Genomic DNA, 22,129 nt, shown 5'->3' on the forward strand with positions numbered 1-22,129 from the left:
GAGCAATTTTACGAACCTATTTTACTGATTAATAAGTCTAATCATGCAAATATCCTTATACCTTGTAACTTTTTTATAAATTTCAACGAACTCAAACTATTCTCCAAACTTGTCTTGCAATAATTTACCTAAATTTTTATTGACATTTTTTTCTAATCCTTAAGGAAATTTCATTATCTATGGACACACTATTGAATTTCGAAAACTCACCTTCTAATTGATTTTGGAGTTTGATATCCAAGATATGATCTTGGATGACTCAGTTTACTTGTACGAATCATCTGTGAATATTCACAGTTTGGACCAGTCTTGCCAATGGGGCAGTCACATTCGTAACCATCTTCAGTTTCGTGGCACATACCTTCTCCGCAGATACCTATATATTTCACAACCAATTTTAGTAATTGCCAAAAGTTAAAAACAATTCCTAAATAAAAATTCAATAATCAAAAGTTACCTGGCTGGCAAGATTGTTTTGTGTTCTCACATCGAGCTCCTACAAATCCTACATTACAGATACATTCAAAGCCGTCCTTTGAATCGATAGATTCTTGACAGATACCATTCGAGCATGGATTGGTCATGTGCTCACAAATTTCACAACTCGTAATAGATTTGCTGACAAGCATATTGTTCATCAAGTCGATTTTCTTGTCGCCCACGATAAGTCTATTGATGCAGCCAACGAAGCCGGTTGTCACACCGACATTCTTATTAATGCCTATTTCGCTGATTCCGCCGACATACAGAGGAATGAAAGCATCGAAAGTATCTCGTTTTCCTTTGGAAACTGCTTTATAAGTATATGAATTGTCTACTATCATCGTTCCACTTTTGCGATCTCGTTGCAGAATAATTGTGTGCCAATCGCCAAGACTAATGTTCCTGTCAGCTTTCACGATAGTAGGTCCGGATCCAAGATCGAATCTTGAGTGAAAAAGGTAAATTAATTAATTCATTCATTTTTATGAAAAATGCAATTTGAAAAATCCGTTTTAATACGTACGTGAACGTTGGGTATCCTGTTTCAAGAGTCAATGACATGAAATCACCATCTCCGTTGTGATTTTCAGCGGTGTAGAGTAAGATACCGTTTAGATTTTCTGGTCTGAAAGTAATTTCAATGTTGAATTTCAAATTTGCCTCGACTAACGGTGGCACTTCGATGTAACTTATTGGTGCTTGGCTAAAGTAAGGAACTAATCCGTTGACTACGACTGTTGTGAACACTTCTCTCATTTCTTGGCCATTATTTGCTTTGCACATGTATACTCCGGCAGTGCTTTGGTTAACTTCTTTCAAAATTAGTACAGCCTGCGAAAGTCAAATACATTATGAAATATTATCAATACTTATATGTAATAATTACTTCTTGACATTTACATCGTTGATTTCAGATGTGGTTGGTAGCGTTCCATTGACTTTTGTCCATCGGTATCGACCTGGTGGCTCAAGATAATCTCGACATTGGATTTCGATATCTTTACCGAATGGTGTATACTTTATTTCCATTGTTGATCCATCCGTTCCGTCGGTGTCTAAGTCGTCCTCTGAAATATAATGTGAATAATTTTCTGTAATTTATTTACACAAAACAAGATGCCAAAATTATCTGAATCCTCAAGACAAGTACCGCTAACGATCAGTTCGAAGTCTCCTTCAACAGCACCATCTTCAGAATCTATGGCACATCTATACAAGCCAGCATTACGTTGACTAACATCTGTCAGGGTCAAAATGTTGCCTGACTCTCTAGCATTCCATGGTAGAGATACTTCGTAAGGCATGCTCCAAATATAACGCGGGTTTATTATTCCCGACGTCATGCAATGAAGCTCAACTGAATCACCCACGTCAACTGGATTTTTGGAAGCTCCCACCTTTACGATCGGCGTTGCGGAAGCTACAGAAAACATTGATCATTATGATTCGTTTGTGGCTCAATCATTTTTTGACTTCGTAAATTGTTCTCGTTGTCGTTATTACTTCAAAAACTATATTCACGTGAAACGTTATAAAGGTACACTAGGTACCTGTACGTATAATGTCGAATTACCTTCCACAGACACTTCAGCTACAGCTTCAGCGGTGCCATAATCATTCCATGCTTTGCAGACATACTTGCCAGCATCAGAGAATGTTATTCCATAGAATCTCAATAGACCGTTCGATTGTTTTACCGACGATGGAAGTGGACGTCCAACAGCTTCCCATTCAACGTTCATTGGTGGATCCCCAGTAACTATACAGTGAATTGATGGGCTTTCACCGGGTCGCACCGTTTGTCTTAGAGGTTCTAATTTGATCTTTGGTGAATCTGAAATAAAATGAAATCCTTTTATAGTAAACATCTGCACAACTGTTATAATCGACAATATTATTTCGTACATACCTACGACATTCAACCGAGTGTTCGTAGAGAATAACTGTTTTCCATAGGTGTCCACACCAATACAGGTGTAATCTCCCGAGTCTTCTTTCTTGAGATTGCTAATATACAATGTACCATCACTTATAGTACTGGTTCGTGACATTGGTCTACCATCTTCTCTTTTCCAATCGAGATAGATACTCTTGTCATCCGTATACGGGAAAACTTGACAGCGCATTGATACTTTACCTCCCGTTGGAACATTCTCTAACTTTCCCGCAATCTGGCCACCCGTTTGGTTTGGTTCATTTGGTGAGTAGTAAGGATCCTGCAAAAATGTAATGTTTTACAGTTTGTTAAAGACGGGTGTAAGAATCTTTCTCAAATACCTCTGGCGGAGGATCATAGCAAGTATCACCACGGCATTCCGGATCCACCGAGTTTTCATCTTCGATCCTCACTTGAACGTAATCTTCAGCTTGACCTGCAGGACTGGTAGCTCTGCACGTGTAAGTTCCTTCATCGGCGAGAGTTACCGAATTGATGTCGATCGTGGCCGATGGACTAAGCCGCTCCGGTCCACTGTACGGGTTTCTGAAGAAGGAAATTATATTTTCGTAACTAAGAACAAAAATTCTTGATTGTTCGATGTGGACAATGCTTACATCACAGGCGTCAAACCATCTTCTTTGTTCCAAGAGACAACTGGCATTGGCTGTCCGTTGCCAGTACATATCAAATGCAACCTAGCTCCCTTTTTCAATTTCAATATGCCATGCTGAGGACTGATACTTATCACAGGGTACGAGTTGACCTCTAAAGTAACGGTAGCGCTTGTCGTACCGATGATATTTTGAGCGACGCAAACGTAAGTACCCTCGTCGTAGCTGGTCACATTATTGATTCTTAACATTCCGCTGGAAATTACTTGAACGTTTGAGCCGAATGGTCGTTGATCTTGGCGAGACCATTTGATTTCTGGAACTGGAATACCGGCGATTGCACGGCAATGGAAGTCAGCAGTGTTACCTGTTAGTACTGTTTGAGTCTTATTTGGATAAATTTGAAGGACTGGCATTTCTCGAGCTGTTGACAAAACAAATACTAATCAAATAAAACGTAAATATTACATTTATTAAAATTTAAGACCTAATACTGACGATCGACATCAAGAATAGCGCTAGCTTCGTAAACTCCACGATCACCTTGGCTGAATTTGCAAGTGTACACTCCTCTGTTGGCCATCTGAATATTTGCGATACGCAGAGTTCCACCAGTTGCTTGAACGTTAGATCCTAAACTCGGTTCCCTGGCTTTTGTCCACTTAAAGTTAGACTCGTCACCTTCCGTTCTACAGGTAATTATGGCTGTGGAACCTTGAGGAACTTTCTGTCTTTGAGGTTCAATGGTTACGGTTGGCATGTCATGTCGTGGATTGATCTGTACAGATGTCGTTGTGCTTCTCTCTGTACCGTCGCGAAGTGTTGCCGTACAAATGTACCAACCGGCGTCGCTTAGCGATGGATTGGAAATGGTAAGGATACCGTTGTTTTGAGTGGCCGCTGTTGGGAGTAGCATTTGATCCGATCTACTCCAAAGGATTCTTTGTACTGGGCTTGAAGTATTGCAGATGAGTCTTACAGTGTCCCCGCTAAATCCAGACCATTTGTTTGGCGATATTAATACGATTATGTCGGGTTGTGGCACTGGATTGAGCGCTGTGGATAAAAGTGCCAATACAAGTTTTGTTTCCAGGTGTCCAATTTTAGAATAACTTACGTCTTACGTGCAGCGGGACAATCTTTTCACTTGAGCCACTACGGGTCGACACGATACATTTATAATTGGCAGCATCGTCTAATGTCACGATGGGAATCCTCAAAACCCCGTTTAAGAACGTTGCGTTTTCGTTCATACGACCGTCGGATCTTTCCCATCCTATATTCGATGGAACTGATTCGGATGTTCTACAAATAAACTCAGCAGGTTCTCCTTCAATAACCACCAGAGATGGAGGACTGATTTCAATTGTTGGTTCCGTGCCAGAGTCTAAGCAAAAACGGTAATTATTTTTATATAAAAAATTAAATTTTAAAATAGAAAACTTTTTGTCCATTAAAAAAAAGAGTTCAACGTCAGGCAACATTGAATAACAGTAACAGGAAATTACATAAAACTCCATATATTATGTACCTTCTTCGGGAAGCAGTGACTTAGGAAAAGCTGCATCCAAAAGTAAAAATATTTTTGTGATAATGATTAATTAAAAAGCACTGTTTACATACCTCCAACGTGAAGAGTAACTTTTTCAGTATTGACGTATTGTCCATCGGTAACGTGACAGATGTAATTTCCGCTATCGGATATTCTGAGCTCTCTGATAACCAATAAACCGTTACCATCATCGATACCTCTACCTGGTGCTAAGTAACCTCCCTCTTTCTGCCATCTCATTGTAACTGGGTTCTGTAAAATCTCACAAAATAATTAATATCATAGTATAGTTTTGAAACTTTAGTGAGTTATAGACAAACATATTACATTATAGACTGATCTACCGCTGCAATGGAATCGGACGCTTTCTCCAATTTTTACAATGATAATTTTTGGTTCGTCAATCTTGACGATAATTGGTGACGATCTGTCAGTTATAACAGGTTCAGGAGTTGTAGTGGGGTAGATGTCACCAGCTGTATAATGTTTGTTGAAAATCAAAATGAAAATCAGTATTCGATATCGGACTTTCGAATGAAAAACTAAACCAAACTAACCATTTTCTTTACAGAACTCTCCAGCGTATTGAGGTTGACAATTACACTTAACACGGCCAGAGTAATCTAACTCACAACTTTGTTCGTTACCATTGCAAGGACACGGCACGCAAGAGCCTAGAGGACTAACAGAACGGTCATTAGAATTCCTATAGTGTCCAGGAGCACAAGTTTCACACGAAGTTCCAGTGTATCCGGCAGGACACATGCAAGCTTCAACTTGAGTGGTACGTGGTTGGCCGAAAGATAAACCTTCGGCAGCTGTATCCATAAAGATGTCGCTCATGTAGGTAGCGATCATGTCGTCGCACAATGACGCTCTCACCAGGATCGCGTCAACGTTGGCGAGGACGCTCATTAAGTCTGGTCGCGTAGCGACTCTCAGACCGTTGGTCGATACGTAACGCCATTCGTTTTCGATCAGAGGTACATTCAGCGTCTAAAACGATATAATTTAATAATAAAAACGTTATTTGTTATATTGCTTGATTAATAATTATTTCTCAACATACTAAATTCGAATTAGGTGAAACATCGTCAGGATTCGTCCAATAGAGTGTGATACCATTTCCAATAATAATAACGTCTTGATCCTTGCGGCAACTGGAATTTGGTTGTGCTTTAACTTGTTGATTGAAGGACAATTTTCCACCGTAACTCTTGATTTTATTTCCGGTGAATTTGCTTGGCAGCGACCAGAACAAGCGTCTAGATCGGCTATCGGTGTAGCGATAACCAATTTTGTTAACGGCAAAATCCAGTTCGAAACCTTCGCTAACAATTTGACGTCTGGCTCTGCAAATTAAAATCTCATTGAAAGCAATGTACCCAGTCGTTGAATAGGATTTTAAAACCAAGGAAGACAAACTTACGAGTCTGTGAGAGTGAAACCATGCTCGTTATCGTAGAAGAATACCGGAATCTGCTGCAAATACAGAGAGCTTTCGTGACATTGATTGGTGACGCCACTACAGAAACACTCGTTACATCCATCGGGATTATTCTGTGACAAGCCGAATGTGGAATAACGACAACGATCGCATTCTGCTCCTTCGACGTTGCGTTTGCACGAGCACTGACCATTAACACAATCGTTATTTTCAGATCCAAGTGGGTTGCAGTGACATGGAATAACCGAGCCATTTCTGACTTGGCAGTCGTAGGGTGTACCGCGTGTTGCATCGCCTTCGTAGCCCGATTGACAGATTTCACAATTGTTTCCTGTTGTATGGTCGGCGCAATTCTACAATGGACAGCCAAGTTTGATTATTAGTTGTCAATATCACGAATATTATTTGATAATATTTTGTTAATATCTCACCTCACATATACCAGTTTCGGGGTCACACTGACTAGAGTGTCCGTTGCACCTGCATGGCTCACAAATACCGAGGTACAGTCCTTCAATAGCCCTGGTGTAGCCAGCAGCACAATCTTCGCAAGACAGACCCTGATACCCTACTGGACAACTACATTTTTCTACTTCGATGGCACGCTGTCTTCCAGTATTGAATTCTTCGGCGATGTCCAAGGAAACGTAAGACAGTCTGAAAAGTGAGAGAAAATTCTTTGAGCATGTCTCGAAAAGGAAATCCGTTGAAAATATTTAACCATCAAACTTACGCAGCTTCGTCAGTGTGCGTAGTGTAGGTAGCTTTAATACGTATGGCTGCAATGTCAGCTAGTGCCATCAAAAGGTGTTCCCGGTCGGCTACTGTTCCATCAGCTCGTTGCCAGTGTTGCTCGAGCAAAGGTACGGTGATGGTCTTCGGGGCGTTTGGTTCAGGGAATTCTCGCGAGTAGTACAAGAGTGTTATATCATTAGACTGCAAATCAAAATAATCGTATTAAAAAGTCTGTTTGATTGTAACTTTTTAAATATCATTAAAACTCACGCTGATCAGTTCAACGTCTGCAGCGCTATTTCTCGAAGTCAAACCGCCAGGAGATGGAACGTGTCTCACGATATACTTCAAGTTTCCTCCGTATGCCGTAATTTGATCACCCAAAAATAAACTTGGTAATTGCCAATAAAAGACTTCGCCGGCTCCGCGATCGGGGAAATCATTAAATTCGATTTCACGAGCTTGAGGTTTTACATTTATGCCACGTGTTATCGGCGATGAGTCGCGGTTATTTGAGCTAATAAGCGCAAAACCACGTGGAGAGTTCGTGAAAGATACCCGAATCTGATGAACAATAGTTTCGATTATTCGAGAATGTTTATATTATAAAATAAGTATATCTTAGTAATCTTGATAAGACGTACGTCGCTTCTATACCAGTTGGATGACATACACTGGTTGGTGATACCCATACAGAAACAACTAATACAACCAAATTGATTTGTTGGCGCCAAACTGAAGGTGTTGGGTTTGCACTGGTTACACGTAGGTCCTGTAACGTGTTCCTGTAATTGAAAACAATTATTTTTATAACTCAAGAAAAAATTTTATAAAATAGTTTAACAACATTTAAATCGTATCTTACTTTACAGTTACATGTTCTGTTATATCGATCAATTGGAACACTAAGAGTTCCACTAGGATCACAATAATCGGCAAGTCGACATTCCTCGCCTCGTAAAGGATTACCAGTGTAACCCTCGGAACATCTCTCGCACTGTTTGCCTTCATAACCAGGTGGACAATCGCATTTCGGGCTAACACCGTCGACATCCAATTGGCAGCTACGGTCAAATCTAAAAAACAAAGTCATAAAAAATTGTGCATCATGAAATCTTTATCAATTTTTTGTCAGTTATATTCATTAAAGCTTTTAAATTTAAGCATTGATGCTATCAAAGGTTCGATTCATTTTGGTCAGTTTTGCGGTGGCAATCACAAAACTTTATCATTAACGATCGTGGCACTTCAATTAACCGTATAGCCCCACTTGTCATGTAATAACTCGTCAAGCATTTACGATTTTCATGCTATCGTTCTGTCTTTGTTTTTCAATTAGATGAGTTCGAACTGCTGTTAAGAATTGAGTACTCTTGCGCGTGCGCACGCTGTCGGAATCGATCATTTGATATTTTAATATTCACCTGTGCGGAATGGGGCAAGGACAAGCTTCGCACTGGATTCCTCGCGAAGGGTCACCATAATAGCCACGTGGGCAGCTTTGTATTTGAGATGGAGCTTCTCGGTAACACTGTCCGAGCCAGCGACCACTCTTTCGACGTACGTAGCCAGGAGCACAATTTTCGCACGATAGACCGCTATAGCCTGCAGTTAAACGATCATGAAAACGCTAAATTAGGCTCGTTCTACAGAATGATTAACAAATATTAACCTGAAGGGCATCGGCACTCCTCAACGTAAGGGATGGAATCCAATCCAGTGTTGGCAGCCGAGTCCAAAATGACATTGGTAATAGACACGTTCAACTGCTGCGAATTGTCATATTGTGCTCTGAAAGTAAATCAGCACTCGTTAAAGATCCCAGCCGACAACGTGCAACTTCTACTAATCTACGAAAGTAAGGCAAAGCGCACTTGATTAAAATGTTGTTGACGTTGGCTAAAACCATCATAATCTCTTCTCTCGAGGCCAGTGTTATTCCGCGCCTATCTTGCTTGTACCAATCTCCAGACATGAGTTTAACTCTCTGCCTGGATTCTTGATCAGGTGCCACGCGAAGTCCGTTGTTGTAAATGGTTATATCGTTACCGGTGATAATAACCGCGGGACCTTCGTTACCACCGCCATTGCCGGAATACTTGATGCTGTAATGCAAGTAACCGCCGTAAGATTTTAATTGATTGCCGTGGAACTGCTCGGGCAGTCCGAAATAGATGACGGTGCTTCTGTAAATGTCATTGTTGATGCTTTGCACGTGGTGACCGTAGCCGTCAGCCGGCACAGTCTCGGTGTAATTGGTGTCGAGCGGCACGCGGATTTCCGGTCTGACCTCGACCGGCACGACCTTGTAGCGATGGATGGGCAGCGGCAGTTGATAAGTGTAAAGATTGGCGCTACTGCACTCGGTGGCGACGCCGAAGCAGAAGCAGGATATGCATTCTTCGGGCCTCCTGGCCTCGGCATTGAATCTGCCAATCGGACAGATACTGGTGTTCTTGATGACTAGGATGGTATCGGGCACGGCAATAACGAAGCCCATGACGTTGATTCCCTCGCACGAGTAGGCACCCTGATCTTCGATGCGCACGTCGGGACAGGTAAGATTGCCACTGCCGTTGACCGACGAGGTGGTGCACTTGGGCGGAATATGGCCCCAGTTCAGTCGCCAATTGATTTCCGGCGTCGGCACGCCGACCGCCTCGCACGTCAAGAGCAGCGTCTCGCCGAGAGCCAGCACGACCATCGGCGGGGGCGTCTTCGTTATGTAAACGGCAGCTGAAAGTCCATTTCGTTGTATGGCGCTCTTTCAGCTTGATCGCTTTTGCAAGCTGACTCGATCGGGCCAATGGTTGTGTACTTACAGCAGCCGATCTCGTCGCTACCGTCCATGCAGTCGTTTTCTTGATCGCACTGATAGCTCTTGGGGATGCATTGCTCGTTGTGACACTTGAACTCGCCGTAAGTGCACGGTGCATTGAACGGCGAGGCGGAGCAATTGTCTTCGTCGCTGCCGTCGCTGCAGTCCTTGTCGCCGTCGCAGCGCCAAATTTTGCTGACGCACTGCTTGTTCGCGCAGCGGAATTCGTTGGGCTCGCAGCCGTGAAGACCTGAACAGATATTTTCATTGACAATGGGTGAGGCCCACAACGCAACGCTCCTCGAAAACTTACCGCAGCGAGACTCGTCCGAGCCGTCGGCGCAGTCCGCTTTACCGTCGCAGATGTAATGTTTCGGTATGCATTCCTGATTGTTGCACGTCGCCTCGTACGGGCTGCAAGTCTTTTGGTTTGCCCAATTGTTATTGTCATCTGAAAGTCGCGTTTCCATTGTCATCGATAATTTCGCAGCTATTCGCGGATATAATTCGGCCGATCGAGAGAGAGAGAGAGAGAGAGGGGGAGAGACTAAAAAAATACGCACTTCTCTCAACCTCCAGGTTGGCAGTGATTCCGCCGGGTAAATGCGTGTAATATTCGGCTTCGCAAATATAAGGACCAGCATGCTCCATCTGAATGTTGGGGATCTCAAGTCGACCATTAACGGTAGAACTGCCCGGAGGAAGGGGCTGCCCATTACCGCGCACCCATCGAATTCTCGCTCTCAATGGACCTTCGTCTCGACACTGGATTACCACTTCTGACCCTAAACGACAATCAACCGTATTTTGTACTTTTCATAAGTTCGATATCATTCGGGTCACACGAAATATATGATTTCATTATTATTATTATTATTATTATTATTATTATTATTATTATTATTATTATTACTAATGTCAAATCAAACGACTTACTCTCTTTGATGATTTGATCCACCGGATACACTCTAATGTCAAGTCTGCCTACTTCCGCTAAAATAAATATTAATTCACTAAATAATTCATGTTAAAAAATATGTTACAACTACATTGTGACTGAACTCGCGAGACCTGAATTGGATAATTGGGTTTGATATAGTTTAAAAGCTTGTATGTTGGTTTTAGATAAACGTTATAACGTTAAACGATTTATTTGTTAAAACATTGAACTTACGTCGGCGTGAAGTACAATTACGTTCATCTCGACTGTCAGGACAGTCGGGGCGACCATTACACACGTCGATACGATTGATACAAAAGCCTAGTTGACACTCAAACTCGTCATTCCTGCAGCTAGGATAACGTATCGTGTTACTACTATCCGGGCCTGTAACAAAATCGATAATCGTGGCTTGAACGTCTATTATTCAATCGAGCATACGAAACTTTGAAAAACAATAAATCGATGGCAAAATGAATGTCATATCATTCTTTGATGTATAACTGCTTTCTACCTAATGACTAAAACTATACTAATGTATTTAACAGCAAATCACACTATACTAGACGAACTAACACACATACATGCATCTACTAAAAACGTTGAAAGGAACGTTCATTGAAATTAACAGTTGAATAATCACAAAATAGATTTGAAACACAAATAATAATTTTTTTTTTCAATAAGTATAAACGTCATTAACTATGAAGTAATTATTTACGATTTTACGAACGAAAAAATAAAGACAGGAGTAGACATTTCCAAGATAATTGCAATCGTTTTTCAATATTCATTCACACAGAAATTTTGATTACGCTCTTGTTGATACCGAATTTGAATGAACAAAACAGTGCTTTGTACGGTGGCATAAAAATAATGCTCGTTATTACGATAGCAATCAATTGTCGATTACTATAAACGAATGTTCTCAAATAAACGATTCAATAGTTGACTTGAGTTAGTGAGTTAAAATTAAAATGAAATAATCGAGGAACAATTCAACTAGCAGCTGAAAATTAAATATCATTGACACAATAATGATCCACGACAAATTAATTCAATACAACTATCAAACAATAATAATAATAATAAAGTAAATCGATCACATTTACGACAACATATAATTTAGAGAGTTTGATCATACTGCAATTTCTTTCATCGCTGTTATCTAAACAATCAGTGTTTCCATCACAAAAAAAGTCTTTGCTAATGCAGATTCCATTTTCACATGGTTTTTCACCAGGTCCGCATTCTGCAAAAATTGTGAGGAAAGTAAGACTACCAAGGTTCTAAAGGTAGTATAGATACATATCATATTAAACATCAGCAGATTTATAGAAATAATTAGTAGAGATTGATATAGAAGTAGTTATTTCGAAAGACTGAGATTCGTGCACGTCATGTAGTGCATGTTTTGGTGCATAGAGATAGAAGATACAATTATATTTAGTAGTAAGAGAATTCAAATAATAGAACTTAATCTACATCAGGTTTTACCTGTACCTATAACTAATCGATTTGAATATCATATCTATACCATGGCAGTTTTATAATTACAAAAGTTGCGCCATAATTCATGGCGATAAGTATAGTATTCTTTTAACGATTAATTCTATTTCCATTACTACTAAAATAAATAATATCAAGTTCGAGAATATTTTTGCGATAAATCAATATAATTTACAGTTTAAAAAGACACCTTCGACGTAACCACTTTGGTTCCGATCAATTCAAGGTGCTCTCTTTCGTTGACCAGATACAGTTAAAAGGATAAGATTTTTCATATTATAAATATCTGGACTGTTTTATAAATATATATTACGTTGAAAATACCAATATTGTTACAACTATGCAGGAAGAATATACAAAGAAAGTTGTAGTTTCAGAAGACTAAATATAATGCTGAGAAAATAAATTAAAAAAAGTTATTCTACAAGTGGCTAAAAATGTTGTAGTGTTTACTGGCATTATTACAAACTTAACAATTTAAGTCAATTATACTACCTTTACTCTAAAAGAAATGTAATGTAAAATTGAAATATTGTTATAGTCTGTAAAATTAAAAGTAATTATCTTAGTAAATTATAAATTGCTAATTTCAAAATTACATTGGAAAACAAATGGAAATTGTGATCGCAAAAAAAAATCTATTAAAGCACGCCGAGTTTGTTAATCATAACCTGCTGTTATGATTGTTTAGTGTCATCATAAAGGATCCTTTTGTGAATCACGTAGAATAGACATGTTATTAACTGTAAGAATAGATTTCTGGGCAGCATTAATGATTATAGTTAAGTGATGTTACAGCATATAATACATAGTTAAGTTGCATGTAATGAATCCGATGGCCACAATGAATCCCTCTAGTATGCAATAAACGAGTAAATTATGGGCTATCTTAAGGTTTTGAGTGCACCATATTAAAAAGAAATTAATGCTTTACCAACTTATATAGAAGTTTTGTAAGCGATACTATAAAATAAATGTCATTAGCTTGTACCTACGATTGAGAAGTTTCATAAAATTCAGAGACAGCGATAGTAAGTAAAATAACGATATACTGACGAGAGAGAGAGAGAGAGATAGATGAGCAAGGCAAATAATTATTGACAAAAAAGCGTTAGTAAGAATGAAAAAAGGCTGCCTGAATGTAGCAATAATATATGTAGACGTCGTAACAAAAGAAATTATTATTGAAAGCCATTTAGAAGTAGAAGATAGCTAAATATTTGCTTTGAAGCTGGAAAATATTTATGATTATTATAATATAAAACGAAAACTGTATAAAGTTAGAAACGGTATGTATTAAAAAGACATGCAAATTTATAGATCAACAAATTCGTCATAGTATAAGTCAAAATGTAAGTTATTGTTATATGAGAAATGACCATGCTGTTATTATTAAATTTGTTGTAGAAAACTAATATGCATTTGTGTGAGTGAGTGTTTTTATTGAAATACTTTAGTTTTGTTACTAAAGTAATGTCTGGAAAAAGATGAAAAGAAGAGTATTTATATCATACTATCGATAGCTGATGTGACATTTGTTAAGGACCCGTTAATTCCTCTTTGACAATCTTCGTCACTTCTATCAGGACAGTCTGGATGACCGTCGCATCTGTAGATGCGATCTATACATTTGTTTCCATTCACACATTTGAACTGAGTCGGCGTACAGTTTCGTTCTATTGATGGAAAATAAAAATGAGTAAGCTAGTGTACTTTTTTCAAATCTTAGCTTCAATTAGTATGTGCGTGTTTGTCGAAATAATGTTTCTGAACTGTTTATCTAGAGGTATATCTCTTTAAACAAACGTAAAAAAATATTGTGTGTCTTAAAAGTAAAAAAGCGTGATGTCGAAATGTTTGCCAATGAATATGTACCGCAAGAGAGCTCATCTTCAGCAGCCAAACAGTTGTCTATTCCATCACATACGAGAGCCTTTGAAATACAAGAACCATCACCACACGTGAAGTCCGTCTCGGGGCAAGGAGCAATGTCTAATCATTGTTTTGATGAAAAGATTTGTGAATAATAATGTTCGCAATGACATTAATTTTTCGTTCAATAATAACTTATACTTAAATTTTATCAGAATGTTCTTAACGTTTCTACTATCTAATAATTTAATCAAATTCAATTCAAAAATATGTTTCTGATAAAATTTGTTTTTTGCGTTAAAAATAATCTTTCTGTCATAACATAATTACCACAATCTTTTTCATCAGAACCATCTTTGCAGTCTTGAATCCCATTGCATAAAGAACTATAAGCAACGCAGGTACCGTCGTCACAATGAAAATCGTCGGTTCTGCAATCTATGTTATATACACAAAATTTTAATGAGGGCCTGAATCCTTATTTACATCGTCTTATCAATGTACCACTTTATTAATGCTTTAAATAGAAAACATTTACTCGCATATAAGTGTAAATCCCTTAAATTACAAACTATATTATAAGTATGACACGATTGAATACAATGTCTACCGTACATCACTAATATTGAAAGTTAATTACTTCATTAACCTCTCTACATCCAGCAAACACATGTAAATTAACAAAAGAACATTTTTTATAAATTTCCGGGGAAAATTATAATTACTCATATAAGTATAATGGAAAAATAGTTTATTAAATATTTAAAAAGTCTTTTCCGTAATTTGAACAGTGCTACGATCGAATCAAACAGTTTGATTTCAAGAATAATTTATGAATTTTTCGTGTTATTTCCTGATAGGATATTACGGGTAATAAAAGATATCATGAATACTTTCTCTGCACTTAACGAAAGCAATATTCGGCTACCGCAGAGATTAAAATTACAGAACAACATTGATTTTGCAAAGGAATTATGCGTCATAGAAGTTTATTCTCACGATGGTATTCAAATTAGGCAATAATAATACAGTAAACCATTCTAGGGCTAAAGTAACTTTATAAAATGACAGATAAGAATATGAATGTTTCGTAACCGATATAATAATGCTATACAATCGCTGAGTTTGTTCCTATTTTAGAGGACTGTCTTCAATTAAGATGCGATGTATATTTCCTAGTACGCTATTTCAGTTAGGGAGCCTTGTTTTCGCCAAAGCTCTTGCCTTCGCGGTAAATTTTTATTGCCCCACTAAACTGAATTCTATCGAATCTATACCAATCTTTTTTAATTTTGTGTGATATGTTAAACTAAGTCAGCTATAACATTCTACTAATGAGAGATATGCTAATAAACGTTTGCACCCAACGTTCTCTCAGTCAAATTCATATAGACCAACAGGTTACATTTACAAATGGAATTTCTAGAACATTATTTAGACCTATTGTAATTGATATATTAGGAACTCTAATGTTACACCTTCATCGATACGCCGACGTGTATGAAATTAATCGTTGAAGCACAAAATGAAAAATACTGACCACAAGAGTCTTCATCATCACCATTCCGGCAATCCGAGAAACCATTACATCTTTTGTCGATGCTAATGCAAATACCCTCCAAGCAACGGTACTCGTCTGGACTACACGTTGTTACTGTAAAAACAGAGCAATAAAAAACGGCTTGACATACGATTTGAAATCTTTCGATTTAATTGAATACCCATAAAAAGGCGTTGGCATTTATTCTTTTGCGCACGTTGATTAAATTTTGGCAAAAGCGCATCCGCGGGAGTGCACACAGTTACTATTTACTTACGACAGTTCGTTTCGTCTGATTCGTCATAGCAATCTGGTCGATCGTCACAATACTGCTCGTCTCTGATACATTGGCCATTATTGCACATAAACTCATTTGGTCTGCAAGCTGTTATCGTAGAAAAAGATCGGTTAATGTTCATTGACATTTTCTATATCGTAGTAGTGCTCTAATTAAATCACTTCTGTAACTCCCATTAGTAGAAGTCACGTGTAATTTTCAGTAACTTTTGCAAATATCAGTCATTGAATACTAGGAAATTGAGCCTTCAAAATCTGCGCTGAATGGGCCTCGATATACGTGCACGCGGTTTTATTGAAATATTGATTCTAGGCTTTGGTCGGATACTTTTTTCCAGTGCATCCGACAGACTCGCAGATTAATCATCGTAATTAACAACAGCACTTGTCGGCGTAAAAACTGAGATGAACGGAAATGATAATCCCCGTAATTGGAAAATCCAACGTGTTCGCGAGAGAACATTTGGTGTATTCATGCGGGAGCCGAGCATACAAGTGGCCAAAAACCCTCGTATCAATCAAAATAGACAGACGAAGGGATGTGCTTACGATGCATGAAAAGCCGATTACTAAAAAATTCCCCTATAAAGTTGGACGCTCGAAATTACATCTCGACGTTTGCTTGTTTTTCGCTGTCGATACAATTATCAATTTTTATTGCCAATTAAAATATAATTACAGAATTGACGTTTCCTTTGTAAACAAACGTCCTGCCTGCCTCCCCTCACTAGACAGCTGCTACAGCGAATGATCGAAAACTGATAAGCTCTCTGAGCAAATTTAATTATCCGAAGCATCAAAGTTACTATTGTTATTATATGTGGTGTCTTGAATGCGCAATTTTCATTCTTGCGAGAGTAACAGAGAGAGAGAGAGAGAGAATGTAGCCCAAGCGATGGTTAAAGCTTCACTATCATATCGGGTTGACTAAACGGGCAAGTATGCTTTGATATGAGAAACTGCAATACAACGATACTACTCGACACCAGCATGTCACCCATCACCTGCTAAACCGAGAAATTCTATGATACTCGAAAGATCTCTCGTTATTTTTATTTATTTATTTATTTTTTTTTTTCATTTGAAAGCCCTGTCTTGTCGTTCCGTTGTAAGCGCGTAAAGTGACTGAACCGCACGAATAAAATTCGATTACAATTGCAATTCCAGTGATTTTTACACAAAGCAAACTGTCACGATGACTTGTCGCGATAAGCGTTTTAATTTGAAAATGGACGAATGACTTTACTGCACTCAGCGCGCGCGTACGGTATATTGTTGTGCGCAATCTAAAAATAAAAATTTACAATTGTTGCGGCACTAAAGCGGCGACATTACCGCCCAAGAATAGAGCGCGCGGTGGAAAAAAAGCCACCTAATGTAAAATCACGAATATTAGCATGACAAGAAGCGCGGCGGCAAACCGTCGGACCTTAAAAGCCGACGCGGAAAAAGCATCCCGGGCTAAATCGTCCATGCAAGCTTCTAATGGACTGCACCGCGCAAAAATATTGTCGACTAAAAGATATCAGATTTTCCTCTCCTTACGGCTTTTACTTTCCATTCTCCACTTTCGTTGCGTAGATCATAAATTTAGTCGCACTTTTTTTTTTCGCCTCGGAGTCCCGCTTTTAAAGAGCAAAGCTTTTTTCTCGCTTATTTATAAAATAGACGCGCGCGCGCAACACTAAAAGTGGTATTCCACGAGCAAGCATACCGAGCTTTGGCTGCCGCGCGGCGCATTTTCGATAGATTACGAAGCGATGTAGCTCCGTAAATATATGAAGACTACCGTCGAGGATTCACAACAAAGCCTAATCACCGCGAGCGAACAGTCTTCGATTCGCACGAAAGTACGAACAGGCCAATGTATCAATTATGCAAAGGACTTTTCATTACTCTTACATTTGGTGCGATTGCACGAATTGAAAATTCACTCGTACATTTCTTATGTTGCACGGATTAGCAACGCTGTGCAAGCTCCAATTAGCGACGTGTCGCTTCAATTAACGCATTCGCTTCAAAATCTCAAGAATGTAGCACATTTAAAATTGGAAGATGACTTGTTTTTTCATAAATACAGCGGAAATATTCGCGAATAATGCGAATAATTACAGCAGGCTACTTTATGCAGAAATACGCCGAAGAGGAAGTTTTCGATGAGACAGAATGTTGGATGTTGAAATAATATTGAGAGCCACTGAGTGAATGGTTTGCTTAAGTCTCAGGGCTGACTCTTCTCAACAGAATGCCCACTGTCCGATACTTAACCGGTTATTTTCATTATTATTTTTATTATGGCGATCGGCCGTGTTTGAAAAAAACAAAATTCGAAAGATTTGGTCCTGAAATACAGTTTGCGTGACCGGCGATGTTGCCTCGAAATATCATCGTTACTCTTGAGGCAAAGACGCTGAAAGACAGTTAAAAAGAGTATCCGTTCGTGCTGCAAATCGCCCGATGTGGTAAAGTTTCGTCGAGTCCGTAATGGAAAGATGACATGTGGAAAATTGATTGATCAAGCGGAATTAAGTCATGCAGCGACCTTCTCAATCTATTCTCTTATCGTTTATCATAAACAATCCTCGACGAATTGCAGCCAAGTTGCGCAATCGAGCGATATCTTTCGATAGACGCAAATCACTCTTGATCATAAATCATTGAACGAGATCAATCTTACTGAAAGCACTGTGCAGTCGTACTTGGTACCAATGCAGTGCCCGCGCGTAGGCTAAAACGGCGACCTTATTCCCGTTGAAAAAGTTCGCAATTCAAAGAAACCGAGCAGAAACGAATCAATAGGGAGCCGCGTATTGTCTGTGGAAGAAGAAAAAATGACGGCGTCGTGAATTTGATTTTTCTAATAGACTTCGATCGCATAGGGCTCGCTTTATTTTCTTCTCTCTCGCCGTTCGCTCATTGACAAAGGGATAAATGGCGTGTACAGCAGCTATCCTTTTCGTATCGGCCAACTTGCACGGACAGGAAGTGGTACGTCATTGCTGGCTCGTACTTCCGGTTTCGTACTTGAATAGCTGCTTTGACCCGCCTTCGGCGGAATCAATAAATTTATGTGTCGATATATCTTACTCCTGCATCAATGGCAAATTTTTAATTTACAAACGCGCCATCCAAGTCATTTCCACCGAAATTGCAAGTTTCCAGGCGCGGCAACGGACGACAACTGTACGGATCGTCGAAACACCTAACTCCCTGTTTGTCCGTACAGAGAACAGCCTTTACGAAAGCTGGATGCACGTGCTCGGCTTGTAAATATCATCTGGGATTGATCATTTACGCGTTGCACTTGTACTTCATCGTCTGGTATGAAGTTGAGCATCGATGCGTGCATTAAACGATAATCGATGTGATTGAGACTGCGAATGCATCAATGTCAGTTTCTATCAATTTTGAGCATAATTTATTAACCAATATGTTGAACATTTTCACCCGGTTGTTAACTTGCATTCATTGCAAAAGTTAGCGTTCGATGAAAATATTGAAAACTTTCGATGAAAATATTCAAGCACATATTTCATTAGGTTTTTCCACTAAATGATAGATAATTAATTAAATACTAAGTTTATATACGAATAGTACGTTGCATGAGAACGTTTCAACTAACAATGCGTTCACTAGTCAAAATCAATTTTTACATTTATAGTTTGTCCAAGTTGCGTTTGTAAACTTCCAGTATACTTAGTTCTAAGAGATGCTGTAATAAGATGTCAAATGATAATTAGAGCTTTTATTTTATTCTCATTACGCAATTGAAAGTCATGAGAAACATTGAAGATCTAAAATTTGAACAAAGATTAGAAAGATGTAAATAATAAAGTAAATTTGATTGATTCTCCAATCGTTTGTTCGTTTTTAGATTACTCCAGAAATCTGAATTTTTCAATGAAACGTCATTTTGTCTTTAATGAGTTAATTAAATCAATGCCTTTTGTTAGTCGTGAGGGTACTTTTAGCATTAATCTTACGCGTATCTTGTCCGCATGAAAATAAAATCTATAAATATTCCTCAACCGCGTTACATATTATTAGATTGTAAGGTCATAAAAAATGTTCTGTGCACAGGAGATATCAACGTTCAATATTTTACGATTTTAAAATCTGTTTTTATAATAGTGTATTATGCACAAGTTTTATCTAGTCATATTCCACGCGACGATCTTTAACTAATCAAATCTACTGAGCTTTTAAATACATTTTTTGCCATATTTTTTGCCGACTTGTTCATCGATGTTATTTATTTTCGTATTATGTATATACACTGACACGCATATTTATTACTATTCGGAATAATGTTCGTTTATTTAAAAATTGTTAAGGCATAAAATAGCATATTCCGTATATTAGCATTATTGAGTAACAATAATATACATTTATCAGGTTAGAGAGGTATTAATAAAGACGTAAATTGAAATTTAATTCTCGAACTAAATGAAAAGTTAAGTGAGCCACTCGGTGAGCCATTACATGCGTGCCGCACCCGAAAACCAGTTTATTCGCCTGTTGCAGATAACGTATTTCCATTTTATATTTTGACAAACATCAAACGATTGCATTGCTACGAAAAATAATTCAATTTATAAAATTATACTTGTTTTTTCCAACCTTTAAAATCTTTGGAATCCAACGTAATGTTGAGTGTGTTGCATTTAATTAGCGTTGGTACTGAACTTTGTGTGAAATTCTACAACGAACATTTTACGTTCTGATTTAATTTTTCACCACAGTCATAATCTCAGAGTGTCATGTGACGCCTTCCATAAATTGATAAACGTTATATGCATATCAATTTCATAAAACACTCACATATAAACTAAGGTTTATTGTTACTGAAAACAGCGGCTTATTTGGAGTGTGCTATTACGAATTTTCATAATTTTGAAATATTCATATTTTGCCGTTATTCTTTACATTAATTTGACGTAAACAATTTAGAATACTGTTGCGAATTCAAGAGTATATTGATCCGGTAAAAGTGCATTTTATTACACCTGTAGGTAAACGTTAGGTATCGCAAGGGTTGCAAAGTTCAATTTCTCGTGTAAGTGATTTTTCGCTCGAATGGCACAGTGACCGACGCATTCCAACGCTCCGAAACAAAATTACTGTACTATCCAATTTCGCGAGCATGTGGAATATTCAAAAAAATGTTTCTCATACAAATATCAGAGGATAAAATAGGAACTTGTTTGGGTGGATAATTTCTTAAACGTAATTAACTCGATGTACGAATGTCACCTCGAATGTTTGTATTGGGAAGGTGAAATTTGAAAAATGTCCAAAACAATATTCCACCAATTGAATGACACGAAACACAAGATTTAATGAAGTACCGAGAGAGTCATTGACAATTGGGTTATCAGACTATTACACGACATCTTGAGTTTATCAATAGGTCGAATAATGCGTATCGAGTGAAAAAAAAGCGCCGAGGAATCTATCTGAACGACCTTATTGCAAGTGACATAAGCCTAGTGCGTGCGAAGAGCTGAAGCAAAAATAGCAAAGGTTTACCTCTTGATTCTATCGGTCGCCATTGAGCCTGGGTCCCAGCGACGAGGAGCGTGAAAAAAATGAGCACGAGCAGTTGCAGCGGGTAGCGGCTGCTCATCTTGTTTTTATCCGTAAATCTGCGACACTCGCTATTAAACGACAAGTGTTACGCCATCGGCCTGCCTAACGGAGCGCTTCTCCCTTTTCGCTTCTCCCTTTTGCTTCGAGAAGAAAATAAAACAAAATGATTCCTCCTCTCCCTCTCTTCTTTATTAGCACGTGTCGCAGGCTCAAACGCGAGTCCGCGTGATTCTAATTATACAATAGAAAATAAGATTGGGATAAGTTATTTTTGAAATACTACGAGGATCCGAATAGCCAAATATATCTTAGACTCGAGAGAAGAGAGACGAGCGAGCGCGCTGGTATTCAGATCGGTGTACCGGTTTATTTTCGAGTCCGAAATCGTGTTTCTGAATGAATCGCGCGACGTTCCCCAAAAACCAAACAACAACAACTACGAAAAGTCGCAGATACAGACTTTTAATTGGATGGCGAGCCTGACAATGGAGCTAAACGCGCTTATCGGCAACGGCGCGCCGCGACGAGAGTCGGTAGCGCGGCGCAAAGTGAAAAGCAATAGAAGGCACACGCCAGTACGCCCGCAACTTTGGAGAATACAGTGTTTGCTTGGTCGAGCGCGCTGCCAGATAAATGACCGAGCTCACGCGAACTCCTCCCATGACAAACTGAATGTTGAAGAATTAATATGCCGTCGCGGCAATTCAATCGGACAATCAATAACTAACGTGGTCGTCGGCTTCGCGAAACCCTCTGGCACGGTGACACACTTCCGAGGGAAAAAAATCTGCACCGCC

General features: G+C 38.7%; 1 protein-coding gene across 5 annotated transcripts in view; it reads right to left on the minus strand.

The window, feature by feature from the left end:
- Positions 1–22,129, minus strand: part of LOC131674580 (basement membrane-specific heparan sulfate proteoglycan core protein-like) — a 35,094-nt gene that overhangs the window by 3,692 nt on the left and 9,273 nt on the right. For 2 of the 5 annotated variants that reach the window (XM_058953327.1, XM_058953328.1), the window contains exons 5-39: positions 15,724–15,831; positions 15,447–15,560; positions 14,237–14,344; positions 13,910–14,026; positions 13,549–13,710; positions 10,760–10,912; positions 10,522–10,578; positions 10,149–10,370; positions 9,899–10,036; positions 9,590–9,835; positions 8,642–9,503; positions 8,440–8,558; positions 8,192–8,372; positions 7,633–7,843; positions 7,412–7,552; positions 7,038–7,331; positions 6,766–6,968; positions 6,464–6,689; positions 6,015–6,385; positions 5,655–5,937; positions 5,143–5,581; positions 4,913–5,061; positions 4,657–4,837; positions 4,565–4,594; positions 4,151–4,420; positions 3,532–4,089; positions 3,037–3,457; positions 2,761–2,965; positions 2,393–2,699; positions 2,057–2,317; positions 1,634–1,903; positions 1,384–1,550; positions 1,007–1,314; positions 458–927; positions 211–376 (exon numbers count right to left, since the gene is read on the minus strand). In XM_058953327.1, the coding sequence (XP_058809310.1) occupies positions 211–376; positions 458–927; positions 1,007–1,314; positions 1,384–1,550; positions 1,634–1,903; positions 2,057–2,317; positions 2,393–2,699; positions 2,761–2,965; positions 3,037–3,457; positions 3,532–4,089; positions 4,151–4,420; positions 4,565–4,594; positions 4,657–4,837; positions 4,913–5,061; positions 5,143–5,581; positions 5,655–5,937; positions 6,015–6,385; positions 6,464–6,689; positions 6,766–6,968; positions 7,038–7,331; positions 7,412–7,552; positions 7,633–7,843; positions 8,192–8,372; positions 8,440–8,558; positions 8,642–9,503; positions 9,590–9,835; positions 9,899–10,036; positions 10,149–10,370; positions 10,522–10,578; positions 10,760–10,912; positions 13,549–13,710; positions 13,910–14,026; positions 14,237–14,344; positions 15,447–15,560; positions 15,724–15,831 (8,518 nt within the window). Of the gene's footprint in view, positions 1–210; positions 377–457; positions 928–1,006; positions 1,315–1,383; positions 1,551–1,633; positions 1,904–2,056; positions 2,318–2,392; positions 2,700–2,760; positions 2,966–3,036; positions 3,458–3,531; positions 4,090–4,150; positions 4,421–4,564; positions 4,595–4,656; positions 4,838–4,912; positions 5,062–5,142; positions 5,582–5,654; positions 5,938–6,014; positions 6,386–6,463; positions 6,690–6,765; positions 6,969–7,037; positions 7,332–7,411; positions 7,553–7,632; positions 7,844–8,191; positions 8,373–8,439; positions 8,559–8,641; positions 9,504–9,589; positions 9,836–9,898; positions 10,037–10,148; positions 10,371–10,521; positions 10,579–10,759; positions 10,913–13,548; positions 13,711–13,909; positions 14,027–14,236; positions 14,345–15,446; positions 15,561–15,723; positions 15,832–21,272; positions 21,473–22,129 lie in introns of all 5 variants that reach the window. The other 3 variants (XM_058953325.1, XM_058953324.1, XM_058953326.1) reach the window with 3 other exon arrangements.

The sequence above is a fragment of the Phymastichus coffea genome, unplaced genomic scaffold (assembly GCF_024137745.1).
Source record: "Phymastichus coffea isolate CEN01 unplaced genomic scaffold, Cenicafe_Pcof_1.1 PCOF00258, whole genome shotgun sequence".
Classification (NCBI taxonomy): Eukaryota; Metazoa; Arthropoda; class Insecta; order Hymenoptera; family Eulophidae; genus Phymastichus; species Phymastichus coffea.